Below are 26,794 nucleotides of genomic sequence, written 5' to 3'. Positions count from 1 at the left end.
CACCCGGCCCTGATCGAAAATAGCAGATCTACATGCTCACAGCGCGTCGCATCCACAAGGCTCTCTGGCATCCACGACTCGTTGCGAGCTTGTGGATCTGCGATCTTCGGCTCAACGCGAGTGTACATCATTCGCCCCGCCCTTACGTGACACAAGCGAAACAAAACCCGGCATTTTCCAGCAGCGAAAATTCAGTTTCAGACTGTTCCTTTCCGTCAGTGTGTGAGTGAGGGTGTATGGTGGTGCTTTAGAAGCCTAAATAGTTTAGTAAACTACGTTAACGAACGATATCTGGCGTTGAAGAACCGCGTGGGAGGGTAAACCGATTGACTTTGACGTTGTTAACGTGGGACTCGAAACTGTAACCGACAACATCCATGGACAGTCGGAAAGGGAAACGTCCGCGATCCGGCGGAGAAGGAGCGCCGTCTCACGGCTTCCAGACGCCGGTGAAGCGGGTGTCCTCTGTCCCGCAGGACGCAGACTTCATGGGCTGGGATGTGGACGATGTGTGCGACTACCTGCACCGGCAAGAGCTGCAGGAATGGGAAAGCAAGTTCAGAGGTGTGTGTGTGTATGCATTTGATTTGATCTGCTCTGCCTGTGTTAGCCCTGAAACTAGCCCCGCAAGCAGAACCCAAATGTAGTAAAGTTTCTGACACTTTGATTACTTTACCAAGCGACAATCAAATTTCATAAAAGCTTTATGTAGGGTTCCGAGAGGGGCTACCCTGAAACATGACTGTGAACATGGCTATGCCTGTGTGTGTGCATGTGTTTATGCTAGTTACTAGTTACTAGTTAGTAGGTTAATATAAGACTTAATATTTTGCGCCGACGAAACTGAAAGCCTGGGTATCGAGGCTAATATAAGGCTATAGACCAGGGAACATTACTTTTCACTTTAGTAATTAGTAGGCACTACTCCCTTGTGTTGTGTTGGCTATTAAATTATACTGCCCAGTGAGTGCAGTAACGGGAACTGCCCATAGACCCGAAGTCCCATTAGCCTTCGTGATTTTGGGGGATAAACATGTTTATGTAAATAAATAAGTGATTCTTGAGGTAATTGCAATTACCTCAAGAATCACTTATTTATTTACATTTCGTGGTGGAAGAGCCTTAATGGCTTGTTATGTTTTGTTCTACGGGTATGTTGTTGAATTGTTGTTTTGTGTTGTGATTGAGGACCTAACCCTCTTGAACACGAGATGCTGCATCTCAAGGCCTTATTCTCTAAAAATCACAAAAATAAATATGACAAATGTATCATTCTGCGAGAACAAGCACAGGTAGTTAAGCCATAGTTATTTAGTTGCATGAATATGTAATACTTTATTGGCTGTCACATGATGTGACATGATTGGATTAACCACACATTTCACTTGTAATGACCTGTGTCGTACTTATGACAACACTAAAACTGACTGACCCGTAGATTAGAGTAGACATACAACAGTCAGTTAGTAGAATCAAGTGTACAAATGGAACCAAATATACCGGTTGTCTGGGGGGTGTACAAATGGACCTGTAAAACCTACATCTAGGAAAGGAAAAGTACTATGTTTACCCAGGGTAACTTGACTAAGCTCAATAACTTGTTTACAGCCAGGCCCTGCTCATAGAACATTTCATGGTAGGGGTTCAATGCCTTGTCCAAGGGCACTTGCCGTTCCGGGGATACGAACTAACGACCTTCCTATATCAAGACCGCTCCTCAAACCGTTCGGCCACCGCTGCCCCTCTAACTGTCAGTGTCCATTACATAACTGGCAGTAGTGAGCAGTTAGAAAGCCAGCTGTGCATGAAAAAAAGAGTAATATGGTTTTTAAAATAATTCTCTGTTGAAACAGAGGAAAAAATCAATGGCGTGGCGCTTCGATACCTCTCGGAAGAACACCTGGAGAAAATGAGCATAGGGTAAGAAAATGTGTCCATACTGGCATACTTTAATGTTGTTTTTCTTAATATTGAATGTGGTTTATAATATAGCTTAGTTACTATGACTGTCAGCTGCCAACAGTATGAGCTCTGAATCTGATGGCAATCTCACAGGTCTATCTAATCTATCTATCTATCTCTCTCTCTCTCTCTCTCTCTCTCTCTCTCTCTCTCTCTCTCTCTCTCTCTCTCTCTCTAGCCCCCTCGGTGTGCGTCTACACATCCATCACTGTCTCAGAAAACTCTGGCAGATAACAGCAGAGCCTAACAAGGTAATAGGTTATGTGTGTCTTCTCAAAACTCTGAATTATAAAGACTACTTTAAATGCTGTTAAGACAAAGAAAGCAAGTGAGTGTCACCACGGTCAGTTTATGGGTCCAAATACAATACAAACCGATACCTCAGTACTTGTGGTCTCAACTTTGACTGGGTTGGGTTACGACCTGATAGAGGGTATGCACACGTGACATCATCATCAAACCAGGAAGTTACGCAGGAACGCCTACTGAGTGGCAAAAAACGACTTTCTGGCCTTGACAGCCCAGACATCCACACAGAAAAGTGCTATCTGATTGCATTAAACAATGTTAAACTTACTTTGCATGTTGCATTGCCACTCGATTTGCCACTCGATGTGCCATTCACTTTAAGCACCCTCTATAGAACTGTGGACGACACAGCAGAGTGGGCACACGTCAACAAGAACAAATCACTATTCTTGGTAGGAACGTCCAGTTCCCAAACTGTGGCCAAAACAAGTTGTTGACATGTTGGCAAGAGATCTTAGCAAGAGAGTGCTGTGTTGTTGTATGAGAGAAGTTCAACTACATTATACACTGTGTGACACTTCTTCCACCATTTTGGTATTCCTCTTGTTGAGCATAACACTTGTTTGTAATATCTTAAAGGAATACTTAACTGTACTCGACTTGTTTTTTGGCTGGCCGAATATCAGATACTTTTAAGCTTAACTTTAATTTCTTGTTTCTCCGTTAGGTTTTTAATGACCCCATCCATGGGCACATTGAGTTGCACCCTGTTCTCATCAGTATCATTGACACGCCCCAGTTCCAGAGACTTCGCAACATCAAGCAGCTGGGAGGGACATACTGGGTGTTCCCTGGAGCTTCCCACAACCGCTTTGAGCACTCCATTGGGTAGGCTAGGACTGTAGTGGATTTCATGAGTGGGTTTAATCATGTACCACAATGACGGCAGTACTGTGGGAGAAATATTAGGCTTCAATTGTATCCATGCAGCAGTTTTATTGCTGCATGGACTGTTAATGTTGACTTGTTAATGTGCTGTTGCAGGGTGGGGCACCTTGCAGGAAGGCTTGTACAAGCTTTAGATGAGAGGCAACCAGAGCTACTCATCTCCGTCAGAGACATCCTTTGTGTACAGATCGCTGGACTCTGCCATGACCTGGGTAAGATGATGAAAACCACACCGCACAGACGTCCGCACAGAAGTCCTAGACCAGGGGTTTTCAACTGATTATGAACCAGGGACCACCACCCTGACTGGGAATCAACCTGGGGACCACTGTTGTGTTGGGAGGGGGTGGGCTAATGTTCCAGATTAAACTCATGATTCTGTTCATTGCAAGTAATGTGTGAGCGAGCAAACATGACATGGGCCCATTTCCCTATGATGGTCAAGGAATCTTAGAGAAGGAAAGGAAATAAATGGTCACGTGACTGGGCTGCGCCATGACGACACTTTCATGGGAGCCAAACTCACACCAGAAGTTCAATGAATACATGGCAGTGAAAGGAGCCGGCTGGACCAGCTCATAGCAAACATTATTTATGAACAATTGATACCTTTGACATATCACAGGTTGTTTTCTAATCAGGTAAAACAGCCCAGTAAGCAATGCAGCTGCAGCTAATGTCATTTTATGATGTGCGCGTCATATTTATGTGTGACCGAAACCATGTGGGTGTGCAAGCATAGACGGTAAACTGCTTTATATGATCGTTTGGGCAATCGTTAATTACTTTGGGAAATCGTTAATTACTGACTGATAACATAAGTAATGTCATCAATCATACGCCTTCATAATACGTTCCTACGTAATAAATGCATGGTCAGGGACCACATGCAATACCTTCACGGACCACCAGTTGAATACCACTGCTGTAGTGTAGACTGTTAACCACTTATACCACATATCGTTGCTCTCGGGCCAGAAACCTCCTATCTCCATATTCTAACTTATTGTGTTTTTCGTGACTTAAAGCCCCTACTTGATCGTACTGCAGCATCACACAAAAGCGTCAAAAGTAGCAGATGCGCGAGCTCGAAATATGGCGCAAAGCGACACGTTTTGAGCTTGTCGATCTGCTATTTTCGCGGTTTTAGAATTTTAATCCTAAAATGTATGAGTTTTGGACATTTAAAGCCTTCATTAGTCTCAGAGGTAGCGCCTGTGAAGGAAGTAGAGAAGGGGCCCAAGTTCTTTCCAAAATGGCGTATGTGCATGGAGCCTATTGCCCAGGAAACCGGGTTCAAATCTGGGGTAGAGGAGGAAAGTTTACATACGTCAAGTCAACATTCCGCTTGCAAGAACTAACCCTCTCTCTCTCCTCATTCTTCCATATCCAGGACATGGGCCTTTCAGCCACATGTTTGATGGGATGTTCATCCCCAAGGTGCGACCAGGATATAATTGGAAGGTAAGAAATGACCCCAGTACCGACTAACTTTAATGCTATGGGTTGCCTCTTTCCATTCTCATGTATCCATCTGTTTCCAGTGTCCCATGAGCCTTTGCGTGAAATGTGTGCATAACTTCCTCTTCCTCTTGCTGCTGTGATCATTGTTGCCAGATTTTGCAAGAGAACAAGCGGCCAGGTCTATGAGAACAAGTCCAAATGTTTTACCACTTTACATCAGCTATTTGAAAATAGCAGATCTACAAGCTCACAGTGACACATTGTGAGGTTATACTTATGTTTGAAAAAATATTGAGAATAAATTAAAATATTTTTAAAACATTTTAACAACACAAATCTAGTAGGGGGGGTCCCTGGCACAAACTATTTTAAGATAGATGTCCGTGGAGTGGACAATTACATATTTATCGGGGGTTCCTTGACGTGAAAAACTATTATTAGGAAGCAAGCCCAAATAAGCAACTACACTTTAGAAAAAAGCCCAAATAAAAAACTACACTTTAGAAACCAGCCCAAAAAACAAAACCAGCAACTACCTATATTTACAAGGCACTTTACAGAAAAACAAACCAAAAGTTGCTTATAATAAGCTTCAATGGTCGCATTAACTTTACCATTTTCATGAAAATAGACCATGCAGTCGTTACAGATGACAAGAATACATTTTCCATTCTGGGGGAAATCAACATTATTTCCCCATTCTGCTGTCTTCTGTATCGTTGTCTCTATCCTGAACTCTAATATAGGCTATAACTTTGTCTCTCGTTAGCAGAGAGGCACGTAGACGGGTAAAACAGCCCAGGAAGCAACGCAGCTGCAGCTAATACCATTTTATGATGTGCGTGTCAGATTTATGCGTGACTGAAACCATGTGGGTGTGCCAGTGTGCAAGCATAGAAGGTAAACTGCTTTATGTGATCGTTTGGGCAATCGTTAATTACTTGCGCAAGCAGAGCGTGCAAGTAATGTTATCAGTCAGGTGCTACTGTACGATGCGTGTGTCCCTTAGCAGCATATGATATGGTATAATTGGTTTACGATGGTGACGTAATGATGATATGTTTCAGTGTTGGGTGGATTAAAGGGACATACGCATCAAACCACCCGAGTAACCACATTATACCACTAACCAACTCAGAAATTACATATACATATATATATATATATATTAGAGAGAGACATATGACGTGATGAAGATATGTACCAATGCCAGGATATAATTGGTTATCGATGGTGATGTAACGATGACATGTTTCAGTGTCGGGTGGACTAAAGGTAATGCACCTATGTATACATGTGTACGGTGTACGTAAGTAATCATTACCATACTTCAAAATACTACTTTTTTTTCCCCCTCCAAAAGCAAGGTACGTAGCAAATGGCTAAACCTAATAATTCAATATTGCAAACGTTCTTTCACAGAGAGGCTGAGATTTGAAAGTTTGAAGCGGTCTACAGTACTTGCACGCTCGGCTTGCGCACTAGTAGGACATTTATGGCCTACTTGTGTGCAACAAGCAAGTAGGCACTCGACAGTGCAGTTCTAGTTGGCATCTAATATTTGGTCAGAGTGAAACTCACTCCTACAGTACATGTTCAGCATTCCTCTCCCTGCCACTACTACCAGTTCCCTTCACCTCCCCAGCCTCCTGGAGAAATTACAATTGTTTGTGCAAGCTCTCAACGATACAGTACTGGTACAGTACTTAAGGGCAATCTCTACACACTGATCATGCGTTGTGCTTGACTCTTGAGGTGTCAATAGAGAAGAAATGAATAAACTCAACAAAAATACCAGAAAGGCACAGTGAAATCAAGTAAAGTCTAAAAATTGGCAATTTAAGGGATACAGTCAGGATCATCTTCCGTCTTATAAAATCTAAAAATGTGGGTGAAATTCATTTTTCTGCATGGTTACCATCGTGTCATATTTCCAGTAGAGTTCAGTATGGAAGGCAGGAATGCTTCTTGTGCAGGTGGAAAACATATCCAGCATATATGCGACATATATATACAATCACAGTAGTGGTATGGCTACAACAAACAAGAATTAATTTATCTTTAGGTTATTCCCTTGAGGGGTTCATATGCCTATTATCATGCCATGTAATAACTGTATCTTTAGGTTCTGAGTTTGTGTCATGCTGGCTGCAACTCAATGCAAATCGTAAGGGATTTTTTTTGCATTCTAAACAATCACCTTGCACAGACTAGGCAAGGCAAGTTTGTATGTTTCATACACAAAGGCAATTAAAGGTGCTTTAGATAAGGCAATATAATCAAATAATAGTGGTATTAGCATTACAGGTATAAGCATTACAGGTATAAGCCAAATGTGTCTACTGGAATTTCTTCTTAGTAGAAGGCAGACAGAATTCTTCTTGTGGGAGACTCATGGGCGTCAGAGCCATTATGTCAGGGAGGGATAAATCCTAATGGCCATAAACCATTGAAGTGATTTAGAGACAGCCGGTGCAGAGTTGAGAGAATTGGTGTAATGTGTTCTACTTTCTTTCTGCCTAATGCATTCTGAATGAGTTGTAGCTGTCTGGGGACGGAAACTCCCAATTCTGTTCTGTTCTTAGCTCTGGTCCACTTACAGCTCTGCTGCACTAACCTGTTATTAGTGAGGCACACTGGACCCGCTCAGTGGCCTTGTAGTTAGAGTGTCCGCCCTGAGACTGGGAGGTTGGGGTTCAATCGCCGGCCGGGTCATACCAAAGACTCTAAAAATGGGACCCAATGCCTCCCTGCTTGGCACTCAGCATCAAGGGTTGGATTGGGGGTAAGTCCCTGCGACATACTAGCGTCATGTCCAGGGGGTGTACTTGTACATCAAGCTGCCTCACACTACAGAAACAGGAGATAGGCTCCTGTCCTATGGGCCTCATGGCTCAGCAAGGCTACTTACTTTACTTACTTACACTGGACCAGGGCTGTTCTGTTCAGTTATGTAATGAATGCCATTGTTGGAATAAAGGAGCAGCTAGTTTTTAGTGACATTTCCGTTTGTCGCCAATGTCAAACTGTCGAGTAAGGTTTTACAGTATCCACAGGAAGCACATGCCAAGCTGTTATTGTTGTACTGTTGTTGAACTAGTGTAGCAGATGGTGTCAGCTGAACAGTACAGATAAGGACTACAATAATGTTCTGATAAGGCTGGGAGATAAGAAATTGTAGCCACAGTACGTTATGTGCATAGCTCTGCTATATGACGAATGTGAGGGTGATAAGACCTTAATTTGTCTTTGTATCTTAAGCTGTTTAGTAGTAGACATTAGATACATTTAATCCAACACCACTGTTTACGTTGCTCAGAACAGAGACTGTGTGCACCGCACACAGAGAAAGACGGCAACAACGAGGGATTGCAATGGGATACAAACGATGCACTCTCACACGTGCACGGTGCACACAGGGACTGACATATACATACACACACCCCAGTGCAACACAAACGGCGAGAGACACAAATAGACCACAGCACCTATAACACATCAACATAGGACAGTCGTCGGCCTTCAGTTACAGCCCACTTAACATGCATGACGCCTCGACAACATACCCCGTGCAATCCCGCCATCACATACTGTACTGTACCGGTGTACACTACAGTGTACACATGACACAATGTATTCTATAAGCGTCCATCATACATTGGTTTTGGACTGACAAATGCCGCACACATCATCATCCCTGCCAATGTCACATTCTGCCCCTTAACCCATTCTGACCTGAGATCAGATTCATACGAGGTTTCCACTGGACACACACTGGTCTGATGAACCCATTCTGACCTGAGATCAGATTCTAAAAATGTCAGTCGTTCTTCGAATTTTTCAAAAATAGCAGACCTACAAGCTCGTATCGCGCCACTCGGTGGCGCGATATGAGCTTGTAGATCTGCTATTTTTCAATAGGTAAAGCATAACATGATGCTAACACCAAAATGGGTGCCCGGTCAGAATGGGTTAACATAGCGTTGGGTAGACCGCCCAGCCTGACCGGATAAATATGTGCTCCGCGATGCACCCTTTCCCCCGTTCTATATTCATGTTTCTGTCATACCTGTGTGTCTTACAGCATGAGGCTGTACGTTCTATATTCATGTTTCTGTCATACCTGTGTGTCTTACAGCATGAGGCTGTACGTTCTATATTCATGTTTCTGTCATACCTGTGTGTCTTACAGCATGAGGCTGTACGTTCTATATTCATGTTTCTGTCATACCTGTGTGTCTTACAGCATGAGGCTGTACGTTCTATATTCATGTTTCTGTCATACCTGTGTGTCTTACAGCATGAGACTGTACGTTCTATATTCATGTTTCTGTCATGCCTGTGTGTCTTACAGCATGAGGCTGTACGTTCTATATTCATGTTTCTGTCATGCCTGTGTGTCTTACAGCATGAGGCTGTACGTTCTATATTCATGTTTCTGTCATGCCTGTGTGTCTTACAGCATGAGGCTGTACGTTCTATATTCATGTTTCTGTCATACCTGTGTGTCTTACAGCATGAGGCTGTACGTTCTATATTCATGTTTCTGTCATGCCTGTGTGTCTTACAGCATGAGACTGTACGTTCTATATTCATGTTTCTGTCATACCTGTGTGTCTTACAGCATGAGACTGTACGTTCTATATTCATGTTTCTGTCATGCCTGTGTGTCTTACAGCATGAGACTGTACGTTCTATATTCATGTTTCTGTCATGCCTGTGTGTCTTACAGCATGAGGCTGTACGTTCTATATTCATGTTTCTGTCATACCTGTGTGTCTTACAGCATGAGACTGTACGTTCTATATTCATGTTTCTGTCATACCTGTGTGTCTTACAGCATGAGGCTGTACGTTCTATATTCATGTTTCTGTCATACCTGTGTGTCTTACAGCATGAGGCTGTACGTTCTATATTCATGTTTCTGTCATACCTGTGTGTCTTACAGCATGAGACTGTACGTTCTATATTCATGTTTCTGTCATGCCTGTGTGTCTTACAGCATGAGACTGTACGTTCTATATTCATGTTTCTGTCATACCTGTGTGTCTTACAGCATGAGACTGTACGTTCTATATTCATGTTTCTGTCATGCCTGTGTGTCTTACAGCATGAGACTGCGTCCCTGGCCATGTTTGACTACCTGGTGAAAGACAATGCCCTCGAGCCAGTGATGAAAGGACATGGCCTGGTGTTGCCGGAGGACCTCATCTTCATCAAGGAGCAGATCGGCGGGCCCCTGGACACTTCTGCCTCTCTCAGCCAGGGGGCGCCGGTCAGTCATACAGTAGTAAAAACGACACCCGGCTGCCACAGATTCCATGTCTTCTAACATGTCTAAGTCTGGGCTTTCTTGAGTCTAAAGGATATTGATTGCGACAAAACACACAGCCATGTATAAATCAGGCTTAACCCTAACCCATGTGGCTGGTATAGTAGTAGTCTATTTTAAAGTTATTTTTATTTGAATTGGTCAAACTAGCCATCGAATACATGTTATTCCATAATTGTTCAAACCCAGTGATTTCTTCAACCTATTGGCTGTATGTAGAACAGCAGCAACATAGGTTTGGAACGATAATAAAAACATTATACTTTTACATATTGTGTAGGGAATGTGGGGGGCCTCCTATCTTGCCCTTTCACAAATCCCAGATTGGTACTTGGCCTAACAAAACCATTTCAGTTATGATATTCCGTAGGGATTAAATGAAAATGAAATGAGAGCCGTAGTTGTCACTTGTTGAAATGTTGAACAATGTTGAAATTATCTTTTTATAACACTTTATTTATTAACCCATTCTGAACGGGAACCCATTCTGGTGTTTAGCATCATGTTATGCTTTAGCTATTGAAAAATAGCAGATCTACAAGCTCATAGCGCGCCACCGAGTGGCGCGCTACGAGCTTGTAGGTCTGCTATTTTTTGAAAAATCGAAGAACGACTGACATTTTTAGAATCTGATCTCAGGTCAGAATGGGTTAATCAGACCAGTGTGTGTCCAGTGGAAAACCTCGTATGAATCTGATCTCAGGTCAGAATGGGTTAAATAGATGGGTAACGGTCTGTGTCTGATGTGGTAGTTGTGCCATTGTTCTCCACAGTGGCCTTACGAAGGTCGTCCGAAAGAGAAGTCTTTCCTGTACGAGATCGTGGCCAACAAACGGAACGGCATCGACGTGGACAAGTGGGACTACTTCGCCAGGTGGGATAATTATTGTGTCACATTCTCTCCACCGGGTGTTGTGGTGGAAGGACGAACGGCGTGATTGATCTGGCATTCTTTCGATAACCGCGGTGTGATCATGTGATTTCTGTTCTCAGAGACTGCTACCACCTTGGAATCCAAAATAACTTCGACTATCGCCGCTTCCTCAAGTTTGCGCGGGTGTGCGAGGAGAACGGAAAGAAGCACATCTGCACTAGAGACAAGGTCCTTGTTGACTTCTTGACGCAAACAATAACATATTCTGACGGTCTTTATGAAACAGATGTTGGTCCTTTTGTTGTAAATATTGATAGATTTGACAAAGAAAAATGCCACTTATAACATTTTAGGTGAGAAACGAGTTATGCAGTTGTTCGGTATTGATTAATTTCACGTTTACAATGGTATGTTTACAATATTCCCAATTCAGAACCTTCCATGCGTCTTTGTTTAATTATTCTCGTAGTGACAATTGTTCAAACCAGTTTCATTGACTGCTATCTATGATTTTTACATTGCCATATGTTATGTAAACACAAGACTGTGGTTTGCTGTGATTTTAGGACAGCCAAGGTTGAAGTAGAGTGGTTTGGTTCTAATCTAAAGTCACTTTAAAGCAAGGGTCTCTTGCGGTTTATAACTTGAATGAATTCCTTTCAACAGGAGGTAGGTAATCTGTACGACCTGTTCCACACCAGAAACTGCCTCCACAGAAGAGCGTACCAGCACAAAGTGGGAAACATCATCGAGACCATGTATGTACACACAGGTTTTTTTGCACATCTACTTTCGTTTGTTTTATTTAGCCACGTAAACCAGCTTGAACGGATTCCCAAGAGCTCTCTACTAAATATCTTGGCCCGAAAATAGCCGATCTACAAGCTCACAACGCAGCACGTTGCAGCTTGTAGATGTGCTATTTTCAGTGAAATGTTCTCCCCAGAATAGAGATGCTAGTGGTTAACTATAATAACGTTGCCTGCACACTGGCACCTTGATAACACCATTGGTTTAGTCTATTACGCTATGTTTAGTCGCCATCAGCGAGTGATTCACTTGTTATGCAATCTACAGAGGAGGGGAAAAAATATAATAAACAATGGACAATGTGCTTGTGCAGGATTACAGAGGCCTTCATAAAGGCAGACCCACACATCCAGATACCAGGCTCTGGGAATAGGATGTTTACGCTCTCTACAGCCATCGATGACATGGAGGCCTACACCAAGCTGACGGGTGAGTACAGTAGAAGCCATCTGTACAGTACTGTGAGGCTCATGAAATTCAACTCATTGGTTTCCATGATAAAGTGGAGTCGTCTCTGTGCCACAGAGACTGTACTTGTGCAATGGAATTTAGTCTAGAGCTAGACGGATATATCGGCCTGGCCGATATACAGTATGAGCCATTATTTGACTTTTATCTGTATCTTCAATTATAATTACAACATGTTAAGCTTTTTAGCTTGTAGATTGCGCTATTTTTGAACATTTCTGAATAGTGGATAGATACAACATTAAGTATGTTTGTTTGCTTGTCGGTTACAGTAAAGGTTCTCAAAAGAAACGTGTAATAAAATCTACGTTTTTCAAAAAATGTAATATCACTTTGTGACCTAATATCGGTCAAAACATTGGTAATCGCTGAACGAGCAGGACTCTCATAAATCGGGATCGACGTCGGTTCCAGGGAAGTTTGGCATCGGTCTGAACCGGTTCTGCTTAATTATCATCTTTGCCTATACCTGCAATGGAATAAATGGCTTAGTATTCATTCAAGTGCATCACCTGATTTAATTTACTGTAATGTTTCTAACCCATTACACTACAGTATAAGCTTACAGTGCTTTTAATGTATGAACATGTTTCAACATGGAAAGATTATGACGAAATAATACAACGATTATCTCAAATAATTGCGACGGTTAAGAGCATGGACAACAAAGTGGAAATAATGATGTGTGGAAAATATGACATTTCTGTTGGCCGTTTTATACAGATGAATGAAAGGGATTCTAACCATTAGGCAAAATATTTGACAGCCGTAGTTTATTTTCAGTTTTGCATTACATAACGTATGTCGGGTCAACACAGATGACCTCTGTTATCTTGGGTCTGACCTTTGTGCTCTTCCGTGCCTGTGTCTGTGATCACGTAGATCACGTGTTCGAGCAGATCCTCTACTCGTCCTCCCCGGAGCTGGCTGAGGCCAGGGAAATCCTGTCCAATGTTGTTCACAGGCGTCTCTACAAGTGTCTGGGTCAAACCCAAGCTGAGAAACCCATCGATGTCAATGAGGTGTGTGTGTGCGCTCTTTCGATGACCTATATATTTAGAAGTATAGCATTTTATTTACATTGTTAAATGTATATACCGTACTACAAATAGCGAAAACAACAATCTAAATGCATTGTGAGCTTGCAGATCTGATATTTTCACTATTTTTGGAAAATGTTTCCACTGTAAAACTTCAAAGTCAGCACTTTGTAACGTTGTTTTGAAAAGTGCTTTATAAAATAAAAAATTACTTACTGTCACCTGCAATGACATGCCCCAAATTCACCTACTTGCCCTGGTTGAAACAACTTTTCAAACTTTGTAGACATGATTCAAGTACTTGGTGTGGATAATGTGTATAATAATAATAATAATAAAACTTTATTTGTATAGCACCTTTCATGACATGAAATGCAGCTCAAAGTGCTTTACAGAGCAATGGAGAAAGAAAGAAAAGAAAAGCAGGGCGTAAACATTAAAAAACAAGAGCAGTAATGCAATACAGTACTCTAACGCTGCATTCACATGGAATCAGGCAAGTGGTAGACGTCAACCTGCTGGACGGCACGGCACCAAATTAGATTAAATATTTTAACATTGATGCCGTCTGTCGCTACCGTCGCCAGTTCTGGCTGCCGGGCTGCCGTGCCGTCCTGTTCGTTTACCGTCCTGCTCCCGTCCACTACAATGAAGTCTGGTTACTAAATGAGTTAACCATCTCTCTTGCTCCATAAGGACATGTATAGTACTCTTAACTCATCTCTCTTGCTCCATAAGGACATGTATAGTACTCTTAACTCATCTCTCTTGCTCCATAAGGACATGTATAGTTCTGTAACTCATCTCTCTTGCTCCATAAGGAGATGCGTCTGCGCTGGGCTGGGGAAGTGGCCAGAGTCAAGCCTCAGCATCCGTCTATCTCTGGACACAAGGATGTTGAGCTACAGCCTGAGGACCTGGTGGTCACTGTGAGTATCTTCTTTTTCCAGTGATTCCACGACCCGTTTCGGACGTGGGGCGGCTCGCCCTAACCGGGCCGGCACCCTGGGCGCGTTACTTCCTGTGGTTCTGGAAGTTCCGGAGACCCCCCACACGGAGTTGCACCACTCTTTTCACACGGATGTGAATTATTTTATTTCTAATATAGCCTGCTTGTAACAGTCTTTTTCTCTCGCCATTGTTTCTTAGGTGACGAACTTCGACTACGGGATGAAAGCGAAGGACCCCATCAGTAACGTGCGCTTCTACTGCAAGGACGACCCCACCAAACCCATCCGCATCCGCAAGAACCAGGTCACACTTCGACACAACTTCTATCGAGTTCTTTGATAAAAGCTTTGCATTTAAAGGAGAATTCTGGTCCTAGGCCTCGTTTTACCGTAATCTGATATTGTATCCCAGAACGAGTGGTACAGGTGGTGATACTAACTGGCAGTGTTGTCCATCCCTGCTGTAGTGTTTACAAGATGGATGAAATAACGGATACGCTCCATCTATTATTTTAGGTGTCCAAGCTGCTCCCTGAGAACTTTGCCGAGCAGATGATCAGAGTCTACTATAAGAAGAATGATGAGCGTAGCCTGGAGGCAGCCAAGAAGCACTTTGTCCAGTGGTGTATGGACAAGAACTTCACCAAGCCTAGGGTAATACCCATTTAACATCTGACACTAGGAAAACGTCCAGGGAATGATTGTCCAGTGTTGGCCGTTCACACGTGTAGTACGCAACCGAAGAATGTCCGTTTCAGATGCGTGATCCAGCCAACGCATTGCATGCAAATTGCAATAGCTTTATTAACCTATTTAGGCCTGTCGTCAAAAAAATAAAAAAATGTCTCTGTTAACACATTGAGTACGCCAACGTGCATCAAAATAAAGGCCCCTATAGTGCCAGAGTAGTCTGATCGCTTTTACTCTGAAAGCCATGAACCGGAAATACTTTCTTAAAAAAATTGACTTGACAAAGTGAGCTCATAATCCCCGATCATCTTAATATATTTATATAAACTCCAAAAAGCGTTCATATTTTGCGGGAGAGACGGATGAGGAGCAGAAATGCAGCGCCAGCATATCGATCCATTCATCACCACGGAGAGCGCCCTGGATGAGGAGATACGAGTCATTCTTTCCGCCGCGCTAACATGGGAGTCAATGACAAGCTAATATTTGCACAGAGCGTTAGCATACGGCAAGCGAAAAGCGAAATGCCAAAAAAAAAATAGGAATAATTCCGAATATTATTATCTCGCCCCGCGTCGTTTGGACGTCGCTAGGACGTCCACAGACGTCCAAGGTACCACTCGTTTCTGATCCTTATGACGTTTCCAGACGTATTTTGTACAGAATGTGTTAATGTTTCTATATCTGTGGTGCTCAATATTTCATGTCAAGGACCCCCTGGAAGCAAAGATTTTAGTTAAAAATGTTCGCTGTGAAAGAATATTGTAACTGCCATTTTTTCTAGTTCCCAGTCTCCTTTGCAGTTACTTCACGGGTATGGTATGGGAGTGATCCTACGCAGTACACACACAGAAAATAGCAACAGATGGATGTCCAGTCTTTGATCCAGTTTGAGTGTTATTTATTTATCAGAAGTCAAAGTGAGCAGTTTATATCATGAACATGAACACACCAGTGATGTTATTGTTGGTCTCTGTTCTGCTGCTGCTGTGCTGCTGCTACTGGTGAGAACGGTTTGCTCCCTGGTTCCCTGTGTCTAGTTCCTTCTCAGTGCACCTGTCTCACCTGATAAAGTGCACACACTTTCTAGAAGCTGTGCTTCTCAAGCCCGCCACCAAGTGGTCAAAGATAATACTGGAAATAATAATACAAATAATGCCTCTCTTCTAATGGCTCCTACAAATATATTCAAAGATTTGCGCCACATTTAACATGAAGTAATGCCTTAAAACACCAAAGGGGGTTCCCACCAAAAATGAGTTAATTAACCTTGAATGATCACTTTCTGTGTTTTGGCACGTGTAAGGATGGAGATGTGACGGCGCCCGAGCTCACCCCTCTGAAAGAGAGCTGGGCGAATAACACCGAGAGCGAAGACGGAGAAGACGACCGCTACAAATGGGCCAACGTGAACGGACAGGCGGCGGCCAAAACCAAGCTGTTCAAGTGAGAGAACCACCCCACCACCCCGTCACTTTGATGGAAGTCTGTTTTTCTACCAGCAGAGGGAGTTGGTGAGCAGTGTGAGGAAAGAATCATGTGTGCTATTTGAAGTGTATTAGCTATTTGGCACTAATCAGAGATCAAAAACTTAGAACTGGTGAGGAATGCACAGGAACAGTACATTGGGCCTGTACTTAAAAAAAAGTGTCCAATTCAAAGGATTTTGCAGTGTCTAATTTTATTTATTTTTTATATCATTTTAAGTTTAGTATTATTACAGTGGCATTTCATTTGACCCATTTTTTTATGTTGTATCATTGTTTTATGTTCTATTCGTACCAGCAGCCCACTTGTATGTGCCGTATGTGTATCATTTACGGCCTAAGTATATGTGTTCTCTATCTCTTCTCTACATCATTTAAGAGTAACACCACCTCTATAATCTCTCCTTTTCTGTGGAAAGACAGTCAAAACTACGCTGCCATTTTAAGTCTTATCCTGAGTCTATCGCAAGTTATCTTGTTAGGCAAATGCTGCTGCTGCTGTTACTGATGTTTCTTAATTCATTCTAGGTCAAAGTTACTCTGGACAATCGTATCGTTGCTAAGCTGATATTTTAATTCTGAAAATGAATGTATATTTAATTCGGTGCGATGCGGTTTTAAAGGGTGCATGTGTATATAAATATATACGCTTTAACATGCATACATAATGCGTTCAGGGTATTGTTCCATTCAGCACGTTGGCTGCAGCAGCTATGCCATGTCCATGCTCTTTTCAGGGTATTGTTCCGTTGGCTGCAGCGGCTATGCCATGTCCATGCTCGTTTTAAAAGCTTTTATTACATAAACTGAAGCTTTCTGAGAGTCGTGATGTGGCTTCAGTGGCCGGCGGTGGTCTAGTCATCGTATTCATTCATATCGTCTCTGTCGGGTGGAACTGGAAACCTCACGTCCAAAACATTTCGGTATTCAATGTTCTTTTCTCTTTCATTTGGAGATGAGAGGTTTCTGCCCGACAGCAACGATATGCACGTACCCCCCACCCCCACACCCCCCTCCTGGTAAAGAGAGTCAGAGCAGTTTACAACGGGGTTGAATATCTCATTGTGATTTGTGGATTTACTTTAAAGTTGTACATTATTATATAGTTTTGGTTTGATGCGTGTGTGTGGTGCTGGTGTATTCAGCCCCAACTGGCCTATTGCTCTTTCTCTGGCTTTACCACCAGATTGTCAAATATATATATATTTACAAGAAGCATGTCATATACCTCTTTGTGAAAAAAAATATATAGTGCATCGGATAAGGGATGACGGTGCTGCTATAATCTTGTGGGTGGGTGGAGGGGAAAAAAAAGAAAATTGTGGAAACTGCACCGTTTATAAAAGAAAATGTTTAACTGCGGAATTGTAAGCGAACCCAGCTTGATGCTAATGGAAAATCGTATTGAGGCTATTGCTGTTAAAAGGTAGAAAAGGCATTGTGAATGTTGCCCACAGGTTTGGAAATAAAAGTTCTCTTCCCCACTGTTGTGTACACATGCAATTCATCACATTAACCACTAGAGGGCGACATGCACTCAAATGTTAAGAATGAATCTACACTTGGACTCCATTGCTGTGACAAATTGAGTTGTTCCCTTTCCTGATATTTTCATGTAATATTAATGGAACATACAATGGATATACAATTTAACGTGTATTTCATGTAATATGACCTGCACATTTTCAAATACATTTGACACATTACAGAGAGTGTAAGTGATTATGTAAAAAAAAGAAAATTATATATGTTAAAGCTCTTAATTCTGTAAAGAATCATTGCTATAGAGGGGCTCTTCAATGTTTTTCAAGCCATGGACCCCTTAGCAGAGGGATGAAGCAGGGTGACCCCCACTATGTATTGTATACAATTGTGTTGCCTGGTAAACTTTTTCATAGATGGCTTTCGTACATACTGACAGCACCATCATCAGTGTTAATGAGTTATTTCAGATATTTAACCACTTGCTCAAAAATGAGCCAACTTGACCATTGGCTCTGTACTTGGTCTGCTTTATCTGTTTTTAGTGAGTAGAGATGAATATGCCTATAGGTCTCCCTATCTCTTAAGTTCTTTAACTTTTCAGGTCACAATACCATTTTTAGAGAGAACCCTGCAAAGATAAATGTATCATCTTACGGTACATTTTAGTGTTCCAATTGTTGTCTGCTCATTTTTGGTTTTGTTTTCCGTCGCCTCCAGTGCCACACGTTTATCCTGTAGGGTAGGCCTATGCGTTCTTCAACTCAAGACGGGATGCATTGTGAACTTGTAGATCTGCTATTTTAGGTGTTTGACACCGGGCACTATCTCACAGGATGTTGTGAAACACACACCCTGATGATGCTCTGTACCCCCCCCCTCCCTCCATCGCTTTCCTCATCCTGTGGATTTCACTGAGCGCCCACACACACTCCCACACACACACACACACGATTGTATTACTATATTCGTGAGGTCATCAACATTTTAGGAAGGCAATTGTGTGAATGCCGTTTTTCAAAAACAATTGGTACTTTTTAACCATAAGCCTCAAGTCTAAATTTTGCAGATCTACAAGCTCACGCTTGTTGATCGGCTACTCTTCGGTGCACAACACCAGCGTGTAACTAAGTATAGATCAGGTATAACTCTAATAACCCCTTTCTCCACATTCTAACCTCGAATTCGAACCATAACCCCCAACCTGATTTTTTTTCCTAATTCTTTTTACCATAAAACAATCATTTCTCTTGAGGACCATTACTCCTGACAAAGTCGAATTCTCGAATCGTCTCTCTGTCTCGTTGCTGTCCGGAGGAAACCTCATTTTTCCATAAATCAGTGCTATTGAACACCCTTTACGTCCGTGTGTTGTTTCGACAATATTGAACCAATGGAAAGTAGTAAAAAAAAAACACATTAGACATAACTCCACCACCTCTCTCCTTCTCATGCAAGTAACTGACAATATCTAAAGTCACAACACCAACTTTGATGAGGCAGTGTTGCATCGTTTAAAAAAATAATAAGGTTTTATTCATTTCCATAAAAATGTATATTTTTCATTTCCTGAAAAATGAACATTTTGGAGTTATGAGGTTTCTTCGGGACAGCAGAGATATGTCAAAACTGTTAAAGAGGAAAAAAGTAGCAGACGAGCTCAAAACGCCACGTTCTTAGATCTCCTATTTTGGATGCGTTTGTGCCACTGTAGTATGATCAAGTAGGGCATTCATTTACGATAAAACACAAAGTTAGAATATGGAGATAAGAGGTTTCTGCCTGACGGCACCGAAATTCTACTACACTTGTGGGGACATCTTGCCCACTCAAGTATAGCAAATACAAGAACACTTGCGCGTGTGTGTGTGTGTGTGTGTGTGTGTGTGTGTGTGTGTGTGTGTGTGTGTGTGTGTGCGCGTGTGCGCACGCACGCACGCACATGTACACTGACTGTGCACCGGCGGCGGCACCAGCACCACCAAGGCCAACTGCCTGCTAGTATTTTTATAATCTTTATCCTCTGACCTGTTGCTCTCCTCCTGGCGCCAGTGGTCTCAGACCCCCCCAATACCCCCAGCCCAACACACACAGTCACACACGCACACACATGCCTGGGCTGCCCCTGCCGCGGCTAATTGAGACCAGCTGTTGCAAGGTGCCTTCCCTCGACCCCCTGCACCCCTCGGTTCACCCCACTGCTGCTGCTGCTGCACTTGCCTTTCTGACAGCCACCCCTCCCTCTCTCTCTCTCTCTCTCTTTCTCTCTCCACACCAAGTGGTTCTCAAACATTTCCATGTCAAAAGGCCCCGCCCATCTGAAAATGTTTTGTACCAGGGAGACCCTCAGAAGAGAGGATTTATGTTAAAAAGATAACGAGTAGCAAAAAGCAGAAGTCTACATGCTGTATTTGAATGGCCAACGAATAAATGGACAAAGTGGTTAACTAGCCTAGTGGTTAACTAACCTTAGCTGCGACCCCCCCCCAGTAAGTACCCCACACACCAGACCCCTCCCACCTTGCATAATGCACAGTTGCACACATCCTGTACCTCTGACGTTTGTCACTCGCCGTCACTCATTTGTGTTGATTGACAGATGAGTGTAGCGTAGCCTATGTTTTTTTTCTTCTTAACATGCGTTTGTTCTGATGATCCTCTGGTCTGGTCTGTCTGTCTATCCTATAACGGCTTCTCTTTGAACTCACTGGAATTCCTGGATCCACTTGACTTAGAAATGCCCGTCTTCCCCACTTGGCGGGTCGTACTAGTCCAAACACCCAGAAAGACATCCCACTCCCGCCGCCACCACCAACCACCACCCCACCCCGAATACGAAGGGGGCTTTATTGGCATGGGGGGGCACATGTTTACAATGCCACAGTAAGTGTGAAATAGCAGCTGTTAAAGATATAGGCCCTCTTAGAATAAATGAATGTCTGCACAGAGGCTGGGTGACATTTCAACATCTCAATCAAATTGGCAGGTTAAAATTCATATACAAACAAAAATATATTAGATAGTTATAACTTCTAGATGTGTTTTAAGTTGGTTTGGCCTACAAAGCCAAAGTGCAGTAACAACGGAAATATATTTGGCTGATAAATGGGTTTGTAAAGTGTTTCAACTGGTCCGCCAAGTGACATACAGTATCGGCATATATGTGATATTACACTATGTTGTTGAGGTAATTGTTTATCCCCCAAAATGTCTAAGGCTAATTTGACCTTCGGGATACACAAATAAGTTGGTGTGTCCAAAAACGTATTGAGATCACATGATTAGTCTTCTTTACAGTCCATCCAGCCATTGGATGTGCTTTTCCTGTCAGCCCAAATCTTCTCTGTTTTTGCACAATGCTGTACTTCACCCAGCATAGCAGGTATGGGAGAGGGTTTCTCTTATTAGTCATGTTTTCAAGGTCGTCTCTGGTGTGTTTGTAATCTGTGGGAACTTCTGGGAAGTACTGTATGTGTCTGATGCCTTGCTACAGTTGGCAGGTACAGTAGTTATGTCACATCAACCCTAGCATCCCTATTCTGGGAATCAATGTCATAATAGCCAAACATTCTGTGAAATGTAGGCAATCTAGGAGCTCACTTAGATTGGGTTACAGCACGAGCTTGTAAATCGGCCATTTTCTGCAAAGAGAAAAAAGGAGGCCACTTGAATATTGACCCAATATAGGACAAGGGTTTCCAAACATTTCAGGCTGAGACCCCAAAAAAGAACCATATTTAATTTTGAACCCCCACCCACTCTGACAACCACTTGGAATTGTAGGAATTACATTTTTTTTAACACGTATAGTTCGGCTATTTTCACAACGTTTGCCTCTTTGTTATGTAATATCTGACAATCTAGCCAATTTGGTATTAAAAAGTCATTAAATTGTAACTTTAGAAATGTGCAAAAATGTGCCAAACCTTTATTTGGTGACCCCCCCAGTTTGGAAACCACTGCCCTGGGGGGGACCCTAAGTACAGGGTTTAAAGTGGTCAATAGTTGCAGATGGGGTTTTTCCACCTCATGTTGTGTGCAGTCAGTGGGTGACCAGGCTGTCCTGTGTTGGGAGCCAGGTCTGCCTCTCTGCCTGGAGGAGTGCATTTCAAGCCTTGACACAAATGGGCCAGGCAGGGGGGGACGGGGACTGTCCCAGGCAGGGGGGGGGGGGGGGGACTGTCCCAGGCAGGGGGGAGACTGGGCAGGTCCACCATACCGCTCTGGATGGAATGCACAGCCAGGACGATGAGGAGGAGGAGGAGGAGGGCTATCCGGATACAGGACAGGAGGACCGAGGAGGAGGGAGACAAGGCATGACTGTCTGTCAGACTCTCTTTTCCAGCTGGTCCGGAGAGGTCAAACCGTGTGTGTGTGTGTGTGTGTGTGTGTGTGTGTCCTGGCCTCTCATTAGGGGGTTAGACGTTTCGGCTCCAGACCCCCATGGCAGAGTCTGCAGCGATCCTGCCACTTTGATGCCAGTGACCCCCGTCCCCCCTACTAGGAGGTTAATGAGCCCTGAGTGGGATCTGCAAAGGCACCGCTGGTATTCTCTCTGTGTGTGTGTGTGTGTGTGTGTGTGTGTGTGTGTGTGTGTGTGTGTGTGTGTGTGTGTGTGTGTGTGTGTGTGTGTGTGTGTGTGACTACACTTGTGAGGGCCCCACAATGTTCCCACAAAGTGTAGTAGAATTGTAGAAATAGACACTTGTCCTTGACTCCTTGCTCCTTGAATCGATTGGTTAAACAAGATTTGGGGGAGATAGTTAGGTTTACAGTTGGCGTCATGGCGTCATTTCGTTTTTGAGTGTCCCGAGTGTCAATTGAACTCGGCCGTTCAGTTCCACTTAAGTCTGTCGGAGTCAAATGAACCGCTGCAGGATTTGACAGTTGTTTCCATGTCTTTGCACTCTGCAGCCATGTTTCCACCCGCAGGGTGACCTCGGAGCCCAGGGTCACATAGCTGAGCGGGCAGCGGGCGCTGAGCACTGAGCCTGTTGCTGCCGGCGGGAAGGCTGCAAGCCTGGACCAGCAGGGGAGGCCCAAACAGGTGCTCCTGCACCCTCTCTGTCTCTGTGTCTCTCTCTCTGTGTCTGTGTCTCTCTCTGTCTCTGTGTGTCTCTCTCTCTGTCTCTCTATCTCTCTGTCTCTGTGTGTCTCTCTCTGTGTGTCTCTGTGTCTCTCTCTGTCTCTGTCTCTCTATCTCTCTGTCTCTGTGTCTCTCTCTCTCTGTGTCTCTATCTCTCTGTCTCTGTGTCTCTCTCTGTCACTGTCTCTCTATCTCTCTGTCTCTGTGTCTCTCTCTCTGTCTCTCTATCTCTCTGTCTCTGTGTGTGTCTCTCTCTCTGTCTCTGTGTCTCTCTCTGTCTCTGTGTCTGTCTCTCTCTCTCTGTCTCTGTGTCTCTCTCTGTCTCTGTCTCTCTCTGTGTCTCTGTGTCTCTCTCTGTCTCTGTGTCTCTCTCTCTGTGTCTCTGTGTCTCTCTCTGTCTCTGTGTCTCTCTCTCTCTGTGTCTCTGTGTCTCTCTCTGTCTCTGTGTCTCTCTCTGTCTCTGTCTCTCTCTGTGTCTCTGTGTCTCTCTCTGTCTCTGTGTCTCTCTCTCTGTGTCTCTGTGTCTCTCTCTGTCTCTGTGTCTCTCTCTCTGTGTCTCTGTGTCTCTCTCTGTCTCTGTGTCTCTCTCTGTCTCTGTCTCTCTCTGTGTCTCTGTGTCTCTCTCTGTCTCTGTGTCTCTCTCTCTGTGTCTCTGTGTCTCTCTCTGTCTCTGTGTCTCTCTCTCTGTGTCTCTCTCTGTCTCTGTGTCTCTGTCTCTATCTCTGTCAGTGGTGGAAAAGGTCTGTTATAGTGAAAACTTGAGTACTAAAGTATTGGCACCAAAATGTACTTAAAGTACCAAAAGTAGAAAATACCGTATAGTAATTTCGGGTCGATGCCGAGATTTGATGTTTGCCCGGGAACTATAGTGGAAATAGCAGATCTACAAGTTCGAAGCCGAAGTGGAACAAAATAAAACAATGCTCTGTTACTTAGAGGGGAGACTATATCTTACGAAACTATAAACCTTGTCTATTTTCTGTGAGAAATATAGTTTATACATCCAAATAGGAATGGTTATCTTGGTGGGATAAGCTTTTGAAACGGTTGACAGCAGTGTTCCCTTGGTTTACTTTAAAACATCCAATAGCAGCAATTTATCCAAACGTAATTAACTGTCTCTCCCTCTATCTCTCTCTCTCTCAATTCAATTTCAGTTCAAAGTGGCTTCATCGGCATGGGAAACATAATGCTTACATTGCTAAAGCATTGAAGCAAAGTGAAATAAAAACAATTTAAACTAAGAAATGTATATGTACACTTAACATATTTACATAAGTAAAGATAACGTAACCACTTAAATTCTCCATATCTAATTAAGGGGACTTATTTTCTATTTTCTTTGAATCGTTCTGTTTTTCCACTTTCTCTGCTCTCCACACCTGTTGAGGTGTGAGGACTGTTGCTGCGGGAGGCTTATAGGGGGATAAGCTGACATGGGGGTGGGAGAGTGTGTGTGTGTGTGTGTGTGTGTGTGTGTGGTGGCAGGGGGGGGGGGGGGGGGGGGGAGTGATAATTGCTTTTTTAGTGCGTTCTCTATCTTACCCCCCAACCCCCCTATTATTTAGTTTAGTTTAGTTTTGTTGTGTTTAGTTTCTTGAGGTGTCGCCACAGCTCACTCCGTGCAGCGCTGCAGCTTTTAGGGCAGAGATGGGGAGAGTAGTGGGTCAACAACCGTCCCTCCATGGAGTGTTTGTGTTCAGAGTCAGGCCGGCTGATGTTGAACCGCTTCGTTGTCAAGGGACGTCACTCAGTGGCCAGGAAGAGTTATCAGTGTGGAAGGAACTTGGAAGTGTCCTTGAGCACAGAGCAAGACTCTGAAGTCCTAATTGCTCCCGATGTGTTGTGTAGCTCGGTGCCTTGCATGGTTTCCTCCGCCATCGGTGTATATGAATAATGTGTGTGAATGGGTGAATCTTATGTAAAGCGCTTTGGATAAAAGTGCTATATAAATGCACCATTTACCATTTCATACCTTTTTAATCTCTTGGACCCAGTGGTGGAAAAATTACTCACATTTTTTTTTTACTTAAGTACCAGGGACTCGGTGGAGACTGAGAGACTCAGTCAATAAACATGATATCATGTAAACATGCCGGATTTAGCTATATTATAAGCTCATATCTATCTGTAGTTCTACATGCACATGACAAAACGGAGAGAACATTCAACTTACTGCCTAAAAACTAACTACCATGCCTATTTTAAGCCCAATTAAAAACTCACATTCATATGTTTTTGAATACAGGTTTTTACATTTTTACTACATTGTGGTTTTGCAAACCAAGAAAACCAGAGTTACTTCTTCCACTGCTGACCTGCGCGTGTGTGTGTGTGTGTGTGTGTGTGTGTGTGTGTGTGTGTGTGTGTGTGTGTGTGTGTGTGTGTGTGTGTGGAATGGTGACCTCTGACATCACAGGAGCAGTGTAGTGACAGAAGGGCTGTAACGGTGATTCCTATCTGGCTGCATGATACCTGCTGGAGGACCCTGGGGAGAGGATGCTCCTATAAGCCCCCCCGTCTGTCTGTTATCTGCTCTCCAGGTTGTCCAAATCCACATTGACCCAGCTGGTGGGGGTCTGTGTGTGTGTGTGTGTGTGTGTCTGTGTGTGTGTGTGTGTGTCTGTGTGTGTGTGTGTGCGCGCACGCTCACGCATGTCAGCTATAGCTCCAACCCCAAGACCTAAACCTAACCTCCAAAATGTCTAGACATAACCTGAATCTTTTCCTAATTGTATGCCTATAAAAACAGCCGTCTCTGTTCTGTTGTGAGGACCACAATGTCCTTTTTCACAAATTGTACTATACTTGTGGACATTTGTGTGACAAACGCAACGTGTCTGTCCGCGTTGTTGTTGTTGTTGTTTCTCCATGAATATCGCGTGTCCGAGTGAGACGGTGAGATCGATCTGTCTTTGCCGCTGACCATGTTGATTCCCTGCTGGGCAGATTGAGAGAGAGATAGAGAGAGGGGTCAGTAGAGCAAGGATAGAGTATATAGGTAAACTATTGCTCATCGCAGTTCTCTAAAAGCCCTGCTGTTATTGGCCAGTATAGTCGAACAGCCACAGAGCTTGGTTGAAAACGCAGAGGTGAAGTCGGTGACATATTATCGCAGCCAGAAAGCACAGGCGTGAACGTCACTTTCCGGCATACTCCGCGGTGTATGACTTGGCCACCTGAACCCAGGCACAAAGTTGTGCGCTCCATGGGCACAAAAAACATTTGCATTGATTGTGGGTGTGGAATTCTCTCAAAAGTGCACACACACATGTAGACACACAATGTACGTGTGCTATAGTGCTAGGCTGGCTGAGGCTATCATGTCACAACATGAATGGTATATATAAAAGGCATGGACTAGCAGACTGAGACCAGGGTTGTTGTTGTATCTTGAGGACCGCACGCATAGCAACGCAACGCCGTGAGAGAGTTTACACAAGGCAAGAGTGCACTGCTGCAGGTGAAGACCTGGACATGCAGACGCGTTAGGACAAGGTGACGATATCATTACAGAAAGACAGGTGCTGTGTCCGCAATCACTCCCCTCACTAGTGCACTATATATAGTAGTGACGAAGCCTTTGATCTCATGGCGACTGAACTGCCACATGACATCACAACATCGGAGGGGCCGGGCCCCTCGAAAAGCCAGTGTTGATCTGGCGTGTTTTAATTGAGCGACGTCACGAACGGCCGACTGTGTATAGTACATTTTTTTCCGATGACTTCACTATAGTCTCCTATACAGAACTCCCCTATATATAGTGGGAATACGGATTAATGAGAGAGTGAGTGAGTGATTGATTTTGGACACAGCCAGCTAGGGAGTATACGAAATGCTTACACAAAGAATAGATATAGCTATACGTGTCTGGAAAGGAAAGGAAAGGTACTATGTTAACCCGCATAGGGTAACTGGACTAAGCTCAAGAACTTGTTTACAGCCAGGC

The 26,794-nt window shown here is 43.5% G+C and overlaps 1 protein-coding gene across 1 annotated transcript; it reads left to right on the top strand.

Annotated features, from left to right (window-relative positions):
* The first annotated feature begins 230 nt into the window (after nucleotides 1-230).
* samhd1 (SAM domain and HD domain 1) lies at nucleotides 231-17,758 on the top strand. The gene is made up of 17 exons (XM_080763344.1): nucleotides 231-564; nucleotides 1,854-1,920; nucleotides 2,141-2,213; nucleotides 2,939-3,099; nucleotides 3,256-3,371; nucleotides 4,553-4,623; nucleotides 9,734-9,898; nucleotides 10,729-10,829; nucleotides 10,949-11,057; nucleotides 11,496-11,587; nucleotides 11,953-12,068; nucleotides 12,990-13,129; nucleotides 13,969-14,076; nucleotides 14,297-14,401; nucleotides 14,614-14,751; nucleotides 16,094-16,233; nucleotides 16,290-17,758. Exons 1-17 carry the CDS (start codon nucleotides 378-380, stop codon nucleotides 16,303-16,305), a joined length of 1,905 nt encoding a protein of 634 aa, XP_080619470.1. The 5' UTR covers nucleotides 231-377; the 3' UTR covers nucleotides 16,306-17,758.
* The last annotated feature ends 9,036 nt before the right edge of the window (nucleotides 17,759-26,794 follow it).

This window comes from Protomyctophum bolini (assembly GCF_963924005.1).
Source record: "Protomyctophum bolini genome assembly, chromosome: 5".
NCBI classification, from domain to species: Eukaryota; Metazoa; Chordata; class Actinopteri; order Myctophiformes; family Myctophidae; genus Protomyctophum; species Protomyctophum bolini.
Note: the sequence above shows the minus strand (reverse complement) of the source record. Positions and strands in the feature narration are given on the sequence as shown.